At 46.5% G+C, this 10,471-nt stretch overlaps 1 protein-coding gene across 1 annotated transcript; it reads left to right on the top strand.

Annotated features, from left to right (window-relative positions):
* The first annotated feature begins 5,827 nt into the window (after positions 1 to 5,827).
* On the top strand, positions 5,828 to 7,544 carry PCBP1 (poly(rC) binding protein 1). The gene has a single exon (XM_033124826.1). It carries the CDS (start codon positions 6,089 to 6,091, stop codon positions 7,157 to 7,159), a length of 1,071 nt encoding a protein of 356 aa, XP_032980717.1. The 5' UTR covers positions 5,828 to 6,088; the 3' UTR covers positions 7,160 to 7,544.
* The last annotated feature ends 2,927 nt before the right edge of the window (positions 7,545 to 10,471 follow it).

Below are 10,471 nucleotides of genomic sequence, written 5' to 3'. Positions count from 1 at the left end.
AGGATCTTAATTCATTTTTATAGCCTCAGTGTCTGGGACATATAAAGCAATCAGTATTTGTTGAATGATTAAGATGAAATTTGACCTAGAATACTTTATAACTTTTATAGCACATTTTCTTTGATAAACCATTTGAACTGAGGCTGATATTAAAATTATTTGGGATCTGGGCCGGCCCAGTGGCTCAGGTGGTTGGAGCACCTCTCCTAACGCGGAGGTCGCCAACTGGATTCCCACATGGGCCAGTGAGCTGCGCCCTCTACAGCTAAGAGTGTGAACGGCTCTCCCTGGAGCTGGGCAGCAGTGCACTGCCATGGGCTGCTGTGCTGCCAGGAGCGGCCGGCAGCCAGCGTGAGCGGCCGGCAGCCGGCAAGAGCTGCTGTGAGCTACTGTGAGCAGCCAACCGACAACCAGCGACCAACTGCCTCAGCCGGGGGGGAGCGCAAGGCTCATAACACCAGCATGGGCCAGGGAGCTGTGTCCTAGATAACTAGACTGAGAAAAAACAGCTTGAACCGAATTGGGGGTGGGGGAAGAGGCAGAAGAGGAGGAAAAAAAAATTATTTGGGATCTAATCACATTCCCAACTGATAGCAGAAACAAAAAAATTTCCCCTACCTGATATTGGAAATACAGGATTAAAAAAAAAGAGACCTGCAGCTCAGGATCAGCTCGGGAGGAGTTATCACACCAGCTGCTCTTCCTGGGTACAAGACAGCAGCCTATGCTTCCCACACCACAGGAGGGGCTTGTGGACTCTGTACTGCTCTCTCCACCTTCTTTCCACTAATCCTGTATTCTCCTCTTCTCTGCCCTACACTTTCCTCTCTGTCCTTTTCTTATCTTTTTTTCCTTTCTCACTTTGGATACTTTGCACTTGCATTCCGTTCTCATTTTCCCCTTAGCTTTTCTCTGCACTCCCTTCTTGAGCCTTATTTCAGAGTGACCATGGGGAATCCATGGGCAGTGCTTTGCCCAGTTGGGAGAACTTAGGCCAAGGATGTTGCTGTATCTCCCCCTCACTTCTGTAAGGCACACCAACACATTTCTTCTGTTTCGAAGGAAACCTTGTAGTGACCCCACAACAGCAGTGTAGGGTTACCAACACATGAGGTCAAATTGTTACTATTCACAAAGTGGCAAAGACATGTTTCTAGGCTGCACTATGTAGTATCCTGGAAAGTAATGGAGGAAAGGCCCTTTTAATTTACTATAATTTTAAATAAAAAAGAATGGGAAGTTAAATGTGAAGGGGGAAGAGAAAAATAAACCATGTTTTTCTAAAAAAATGTTGCTTGTTGGTAGGGCAAATTTTAAAAACTATGGTATACTTGCTGGGCCAGGAAGGTTAGGAAAAAAAAAATGTGATCCCTGCCCGATGGGAAGTCAAGAATCTTACTCAGGAATCATGCCCAACACTTCACAGATACATAAACATTAAAGAATAAGAGGGAAGAGATTCTCTTAAACCAGAAGAGTCAGAACCTAACAAGTGGATTGGATGTTCTGAAACAGCAAAATGAAGACTGGGTAGAAAGCTTTTTGAGTTTAAGATAAAGCTATTCCATGTGTCCAAGTCAGTGCCACAAGCAGCAGAAGCAAGGAAAGGAACATGCACAACTAAAAGTCAAAAGGTTCAGATCCTAGGGGGCAGACAGTTGGTTCAGTTGGTTAGAGAGTGGTGCTCTTAACGAAGTTGCTGGTTCAATCCCCACGTGGGCCACTGTGAGCTGCGCCCTCCACAACTAGATAGAAACAACTACTTGACTTGGAGTTGATGGGTCCTAGAAAAACACATTTAAAATAAATAAAAAGTTTAAAGAAAACAGAAAGAGGCTCAGATCCTAATAAGCTGTGTAAACCTGAGCAAGTCACTTCGCTACTCTGATCCAAAAATGGCTCTTCCATAAAATGGGCAGAATAAATACCTTCCTGGCCACACTGTTTGTGATGATTAAATAAATAATGTGAAATCACTTTGAAAGGTTTTATATAACAAGCCAATGTGAGGTAAGAGGAAGCAAAAAAATCCTTCTTCTGAATGGAGTGTAAATCCTGTGGTTCAGTTTTCTAAGTCTAAGCCTGACTCACCTTCCCAACCTCATTAAACCCCTTAACCAACCTGTAGTCACTGGAGTGGGAGGAGAAGAGTCATGTGTAAGGCTCCAGGGGTGGGGCGGTAACTATTTAGTCAGTTGCTCCATATCTCAGTGGCTTCATCTGTAAAATGGGTGGTGTGGAATTCAGTCACGTACCCACATGATAGTGCAGGTCTGAGGAAGGGAGTGAAGAATTTACCATAAGTGAGTAAAATATGTATTTTCACAACCCTCCCTTCCAGGGATAAATAACCAACATTAGCAAGTATCATCACGTCCTGGACAGAATTAGAAGGGGCCTTAGAGACCATTTAATCTCTTTTTTTACAGATGGAAACCCTGAGGTCCAGATAAATGAACTAGGTTATGGACGTCTCAAAGCTAATGAGTGGTAGAGCTGGAGCCCAATGGATAAAATCTTCTTCAGGGAAAATAAACAGGTGGCAGATTTAGAGGACCAGAACTCTTTGCATCAGCATAATTCTTCATTATACGTAATTCAGTCCTTTTGCTGCCTCCTTAGTTTTTAACATTTACTAATATTTTTAATTCCCTAATCAACTCTGTCTCCCTGTAAGGGCCTCTGCAGAGACAACATCTAGCTTAATGGTTAAGTATATAGGCTCTGGACTCAGATCGCCTAGATTAAAATCCTTGCTTTACCACTTATTAGCGATGTGACCTTAGACAAAATCCTCTACCTTTCTGTAAATAACATCACCCCCATCTCAGGTTTGATGAGAATTAAATGTGAACATTAAGCATATTGGTCACAACCTACTAATGGATTTTTCATCGCTTTAGTTTTCATGTGGCCCTTTTTTTAATGTGAAGAAGAGAATAAAAATTACCAGAGTACATAATACGTAGTAAGAGTAAAAGAGCAAAAATTGTTTGTTATACACATGGTATACACACACACACACACACACACACACGTTATTATGTAAAATTTATTTCTTAAAAGTGGTTTGCTTCTAAAAATGTGAGAACTGAATTAACACATAGAACTCCGAACAGTGCTCGGCACACAGTAAGCACTTAGTGCTATTATCGTCATTGTTGCTGTTATGCTCCTACCCATTCAAGTTGTTTGTAGGACTAAATAAGGTAATGTGAAAGAACTTCGGAAAGTCTGGTATGTGAGATTAATGGAAGTTAAAGGAAGCAAAAAGCCCTTCTTCTCCATCTCTAACACCCACACAAGCAGAGCCCTGTTTAGGCACATATTTGTTGCTTGGCCCACGTTATTTGTTACAGTGAAGTGAAGAGTCCACAGACTACGATTTATCTAGTACTCTGTCATGCTCTGTCAATATTTGCAGAGAAATGGACACTTGGTGCCAGGGTAAAATTATTTCTTTTTACCTGGTTGGGGTGGGGAAGGCGGAAGTCAAGTCCATGGGTAGATGAAGGAAGCCAGTGAGTCATACAGAGAAATTGCTTGCTCCACAGAGCCAGGTGGACTCAAGAGTGCCACAGACAGGGCTGGACTGACAATATACTCAGCCTTTAGACAGGGTTGAATCACTACCCCCTCCCTATCCTCACCCTGACACCTCATTCAAAAAAAAACAGCATTTGAGGCCAGTACAGGTATAGCTCACACTAGGAAAAACTGGGAATCCCCAAACAGATACAAATAGAGGGTAACCACCCACCAAAAGGTTACCTGAGGGATTCCCTTAAATGACAAGCTCACCTAAACATTAAAATAGCACTTAAATTCTAAAATCCTGATTTACAGAAAAATTTGGAAATGCGCTCACCAATAAGGAAATAAGGTCTGGTTCCATCCTTGACACTGTGTGACCTTGAATGAATCATTCCATCTCCCTGGGACTAAGTGAATTCATCTGTTAAAAAAAAGAGAGAGAGCAACAATACCACCTACCTCAGAGAATCGTTGTAAAAATTAAAGATAGTATGCAGTAAAATGCCTAGCACGGGATCTGGCACTGTTAAATCCACAATAAATGTCCCTTCTAAACTGAAAAGGAATACCAAATGTGTTCAATAGCGTTCGCTGTCCAGCTGGCCTGTGAAAAAAACAGGCATCCTGTTGTTTCATGGAAATCGTCTTTTTTAAAGAAGATTTGTAAGATTATTTCTTGGTCTTTCTAGCACAACAAGCTGTGCTAGAAGTCTAGGAAAGTCATTTCCCATCTCATGCCTTAAGGAAGTGATTCCTAAACGCTTTGGTACTTGGTGCCCAAGTTACCCATGGGTATCTACCCCCACTATGCATTAAATTTAAAATGAGCAAGAGACTCGGTATTATGCCTACATTTTATTCACATTCCCATTTCAAATTAATGGGAGAAATGCATTAAAATTAACCCCACGAGGTTTGGACCACCCTGTGGATGGTTTTATCAAAGTGGTTAAAGGACTCGCTAGGCGGGAAGGCCCCCAACCACGGCACGAGGGTTGCGGGTAACGGCTGGGCGCATTCTAGAGCTTTCGTGCTGACCCCAATTTCTCTGCGACAAATACAGGCCACGTGTCGCCATTTTGTGTTCAGAAAACATGGCGGCCACCCCCGTGGGGAAGGAAGAGGGGGCGGAGTGCCACGTTAGCCGCTTTCCCTGAGGGAACAGGAAGCACGTTGCGCACACGGCCTTTTCTGTGGGGCTTAGACAAAGGGGAAGGGGCAGAAATAACAACTGGTAACACCAGCTTTCCCAGCGACCTTTCTTTAGCGAGAATATGTGGTAGCGGCACTGACAGGAAAAGGCCTTCCAAGATGGCGGGTCGGGGACCGCCCTCGGAGTGCGGGGCGCAGCGACTGCACCAAGCAAGGAAAGGGCCGCTAGGCCGCAGCGGGAGGGGAAACTGCGCGGGGCAAACTGCAGGCGCTCCCCAGAGCAGTTGTTGGAACAGGAACCCCAAGAAGCACACCATTGTCTTAAATGTCTGAGGAGACTGCGGAGGCTAAAACGACACCAGGGCAGGAGGCGGAGTTTCTACGGGTTTAACGAAAGAAACTTGCAAAGTGCAAACAAAGCATTATGTAAATGGACGCCATTCTTTTTTAAGGCCACGTTTCTAGCACTTCCCAGAAACCACGAGCGGACCCGCAGCTCTTGCGGCGGCGGGAAGTGGGCTTCGGTATTTTTCCTCACCAGCCACCACCGCCACGGGGCCGAAACCGTGGGGGTGGCTAGCGCGGGCCTCCCGAATGCCGAAGACCAAAAGGCCCCACGTGCCCGCCCGCGCGCGCGCCCGCTCAGCAAGCCTCGCCGCCCCTCCCCCCCGGAAGACTGCGGCTACCCCTCCCGTCCACCCACACCCTCGCGCATGCGCTCTGGCCGCCTCACGCGCACGTTTTAAACCCGCGGCGTCCCAGCTGCCGCCTGCAGTTACTGCCAGGGTTGTCCGTGTTCTTTCGTGACCAAACCGGTTTTGCAGGACCCGAAAATAATGTGTCGTCCCCATTCACAACACTTAACATTTCCAACCATCTGCCAGTGCCTCTAGGGTTAATAAAATACATGTTCGTTTTAAAACTTTGCCGGACTCACAGCTTCTGCCCATCGGGGCTCTACTTTCAATACTAGACTGTTAAGAGGTTTTGTTTTTTTTAAGTACCATGTGGAGGTTGGCGCAATCTTGTGACCTAAAAAAGACGGGTCCTCATTTTTTTTTCAAGGGGTCCTGCGCAGCAAGCACTTCCGGGTCAGAGGGTACGCGGGGTTGAAAGCGGGCTTCCCGCCCCGCCCAGACCGCCGAGGCTGCCGCCGGAGTCGCTACCGCCGCGCCCTCGCCCACCCGCCCGCCCGCCGCTCCCGGCCCCGCTCGCCCCCTCCGCCGCCGCCGTCCGCCCCTGCGACGACGCTGCGGCCTCCCACCCGCGCCCGCTCGCTCCCGCGGCCCTCGCTCGCCTCGCGCCGGCAGTTTTGGGCCTACACCTCCCCTCCCCCCGCCAGCCACCAAAGACTTGACCACGTAACGAGCCCAACTCCCCCGAACGCCGCCCGCCGCTCGCCATGGATGCCGGTGTGACTGAAAGTGGACTAAATGTGACTCTCACCATTCGGCTGCTTATGCACGGAAAGGAAGTAGGAAGCATCATTGGGAAGAAAGGGGAGTCGGTTAAGAGGATCCGCGAGGAGAGTGGCGCGCGGATCAACATCTCGGAGGGGAATTGTCCGGAGAGAATCATCACTCTGACCGGGCCCACCAATGCCATCTTTAAGGCCTTCGCTATGATCATCGACAAGCTGGAAGAAGATATCAACAGCTCCATGACCAACAGCACGGCGGCCAGCAGGCCCCCGGTCACCCTGAGGCTGGTGGTGCCGGCCACCCAGTGCGGCTCCCTGATTGGGAAAGGCGGGTGTAAGATCAAAGAGATCCGCGAGAGTACGGGGGCCCAGGTCCAGGTGGCGGGGGATATGCTGCCCAACTCCACCGAGCGGGCCATCACCATTGCTGGCGTGCCGCAGTCTGTCACCGAGTGTGTCAAGCAGATCTGCCTGGTCATGCTGGAGACGCTCTCCCAGTCTCCGCAAGGGAGAGTCATGACCATTCCGTACCAGCCCATGCCGGCCAGCTCTCCAGTTATCTGCGCGGGCGGCCAAGATCGGTGCAGCGACGCTGCGGGCTACCCCCACGCCACCCATGACCTGGAGGGACCACCTCTAGATGCCTACTCGATCCAAGGACAACACACCATTTCTCCGCTCGATCTGGCCAAGCTGAACCAGGTGGCAAGACAACAGTCTCACTTTGCCATGATGCACGGCGGGACCGGATTCGCCGGAATTGACTCCAGCTCTCCAGAGGTGAAAGGCTATTGGGCAAGTTTGGATGCATCTACTCAAACCACCCATGAACTCACCATTCCAAATAACTTAATTGGCTGTATAATCGGGCGCCAAGGCGCCAACATTAATGAGATCCGCCAGATGTCCGGGGCCCAGATCAAAATTGCCAATCCAGTGGAAGGCTCCTCTGGTAGGCAGGTTACTATCACTGGTTCTGCTGCCAGTATTAGTCTGGCCCAATATCTAATCAATGCCAGGCTTTCCTCTGAGAAGGGCATGGGGTGCAGCTAGAACAGTGTAGGTCCACTCGTAACCCCTTTCTGCTATTTTCCCATGATCCAACTGTGTAATTTCTGGTCAGTGATTCCAGGTTTTAAATAATTTGTAAGGGTTCAGTTTCTACACGACTTTCATCCGCTAAGAATTTAAAAATCACATTCTGTGTTCAGCTGTTAATGCTGGGATCCATATTTAGTTTTATAAGCTTTTCCCTGTTTTTAGTTTTGTTTTCGGTTTTTGGCTCATGAATTTTATTTCTGTTTGTCAATAAGAAATGTAAGAGTGGAATGTTATTAAATTTCAGTTTAGTTCTGTAATGTCAAGAATTTAAAAATTAAAAAGTGGATTGGTTAAAAAATGCTTCATATTTGAAAAAGCTGGGAACTACTATCTTAAACTCTTTGTTGGTGGTTTTTTTTTCCTTCCCTTTTAGTGCTAGGCGGGTCCTTGGTATTCTCTCAAGCCGTTTTCACCTTATTGGTAAGATTCCATTTCCTCTCTGTCCCAACAAAGGAACTCAGCAGGCTGAGCCTGCTTTGGGATGTTTGTACACTGAGGGTCTCGCTGGTGGAATAACATCCCTCCACCCAAATTGCGGAGAGAGGCCTTTGCCCATCTTGGGTAGAAAACGTGTTTTCTCAGATGGGAAAAGTACACCCATTCGGTCGGACCTGAGTGGCAGTGTATCCTCCGGTCTAACCAGCCCACCACCACCCCCAGTCACACTTGAAAACTCTTAGCCAGAAACAACAAAAAAAATGTTCTCGGGTGGGAGGAGCCTGGGGGACCCAGAAAAGGGGGAGAGAATGGCTCGCCGGGAGGGGGGAGGGGTCCGGGGTTGGGGGAAGGGAAATGCTAGGGTGGGTTTGAGGGCTTGGAAGAGGGGCGACTGCTACAGCGTGGTAGGGATAGGGGTCTGGGTTGGGCTGAAGGACCTAATGGGGGATGGTACCAGCGGGGTGCACGTGTCAAACATGCACCTGTGGCAAGCAGCCTGTCAGGATGTTATTAACACCTGCCAAGTGGCCTATGCAGAAACAAAAGAGGCCCAGCTTCTAATTCTTCAGCTGTGTGCAATATTTAGAGAAATCATTATACCAGGAAATAATCCTGCCTAAATGGGGCAGTCCTCACAAGCAAGAATGTAGACTGAACCATTGGCTGTGGCCTAAGAAAGACCTGTTAAAAAGGCAGATTTTGGGGTCCAACCCCAAATTTAATCAGAAGATTCTATTTTTAACACTCCAAAAGGGTCTTAGATTTTGAGTGCCTTTGAGTCTCTTCGCCAGTGGACTAGGAAGTTCCTGCAGTGAAGGAAGACCTAACAAGCCTCATGTCCACATCTGCCAGTGGAACTAGGCTGGACCTGAGAGAAGAAAAATTCTCTACCATTAGGCAACGATACACCAGAAACAACAGTACAAGACAATAGGTGATTAGGTGCCAAAGTGTTCAAACCACAGGCACTGTGGGAGATCACTAACAGCAAAGAAAAATTTCAGTGGGAGAATATTATCTGCGATAAATACATGTTGAGACTTACTCTCTACAGGGCATCTGCTTTTTTCAGAGGTATAGACCTACTTCTGAGAGTCCCCGGAGGTAAGATTGGGGTCTGTTACGCACTTTACACCACCCAATGTGGGGTCAGGCATGCAGTCACTGAAAGGAGCCCAGATTCTGGAGTTAAACCTGAGTTCAAATTTGAGTTCTTCCACTTGTAGCCTTGGGCAAATGGCTGTGCCTCAGTATAAAATGGTGGTAAAAGTACACATCATCTGGGCTTATTAAAAAAAAAAAAAAACGTAAAGCAGAACAGTGCTTACAACACAATAAACTTTAATTTAGATTGCAAAAGGCCAAAGGCCCATTGCTGTCCACAATATTTTGGGGCACTGAAGATAGATATTAAAAGATGGGGAACAAGGCAATGTGCACTAAATAAACTGAGAGAAGACAATTGGACTGAGGGGCCAGGACAGGTGAGACTAGTGAAGACTGAAATGGTTCACTGTCTCCTGGAAATTAGCACAAATCAAGTTTGTGTCTGGTAAGGAAAGAATGGATCATTAGATTGGCCCCTCACACGCCAAGCCAAATGGTTTGTAAGGAGGAATCCCTGAAACGCTGGGTGATGTGGTTCAAATGCTCTATAAAACATAGGCCTCAAATTCTCAAACTTCCCTTAGGAGACAAAGCTGGCAATAATTTGTAATCATTTAGGCAGCAAGGCATAGGATGAATGGCAACTTAATATAATGGCATACACGGATAGAGCAGGGGCTCAGTAAGTATTTGTGGAGTGAAGATAGAAGCAGCAGCCAATGAGGAAGGAATGGTCAAAGCAGCAGGGGCAAAAAACAGGATAGTGCCCTTGAGAAGAGTCAAGGAGGAAAGTTTCAAGGCTGATGGAATGACAATAATGCTACAGAGAGGTTTAACAGATTTGATTGAACATCTACGTGCAAAATACTTTGAACTAAAACTTGATGTTCTGGTACTATTAGAATGTGTAGTAGCTCCAACTATGTTAGAGCATTGTGTGTGGTAAAGGGAAGTGGAGGAAGCCACAAAATCATTTGAGGCTAAAATGTAAACAGCCTTGAATGCCATAATAAAGGGTTTAAGCTTGATCTTAAAAAACCAGTGATCTCCAAACATTTTCTTAATGTGTACCCCTTCAGTAAAAAGTCTTTGTCATATACCCTTTTCACATGTTTATTTATAAATTACATACATGTACACTATGCTTATTTATAAACCATATACAAGCATAATCTAAATATACTAGAAAACAAAAACTTAAATGTTAACAGTTAAGATTAAAAACATTGAAATCTAATTTCTAACAGATTTTTTTTACACCCCTTCTCCCAGTCATTTTAGAGACCAAGGGGATACTGGGGGTGACAATTTCAATGTCATAGGAATCTTTGGGAAGCAGAATTTTAGAAGAGTGATGGGGAGAAGGCAAATTGCACCAGGAGAGGAGGGCCTGGGGGTGAGGGGGTGAGGAAGTGGAGACAGGCGTGCAGATGGCTCAAACACTTGATGGTGCAAAGGAGAAAAAGAAATAGGACAATAACTTGGGGGGAAAGTTTTTGTTGTTTTTGAAAAGCACCTCGCCAAAGGCAGATAATAAGGAATCGATAGAAGGCTGAAAATAAAAGCTACAGGTTAGAAGGGACTGTGGCTAGAAGAGGGTCTTAGAACAGTGAATATCAAGTGCCAGGCCAGCTTGACAATTAGAATTTAATTCACTAGTCCCCACTCCTATGGGGACTTGCATTTCAGGACTTCTCTCCTTTCTCTTTGGGGCAGTTT

Source organism: Rhinolophus ferrumequinum, chromosome 13, assembly GCF_004115265.2.
Source record: "Rhinolophus ferrumequinum isolate MPI-CBG mRhiFer1 chromosome 13, mRhiFer1_v1.p, whole genome shotgun sequence".
Lineage (NCBI taxonomy): Eukaryota > Metazoa > Chordata > Mammalia > Chiroptera > Rhinolophidae > Rhinolophus > Rhinolophus ferrumequinum.
The sequence above is the reverse complement of the archived record's forward strand: the minus strand, read 5'-3'. Positions and strand labels throughout refer to the sequence as shown.

Coding starts and splice junctions, on each gene's coding strand:
- PCBP1 (XM_033124826.1), top strand. CDS start 6,089: ATGGATGCCGGTGTGACTGAAAGTGGACTAAATGTGACTCTCACCATT.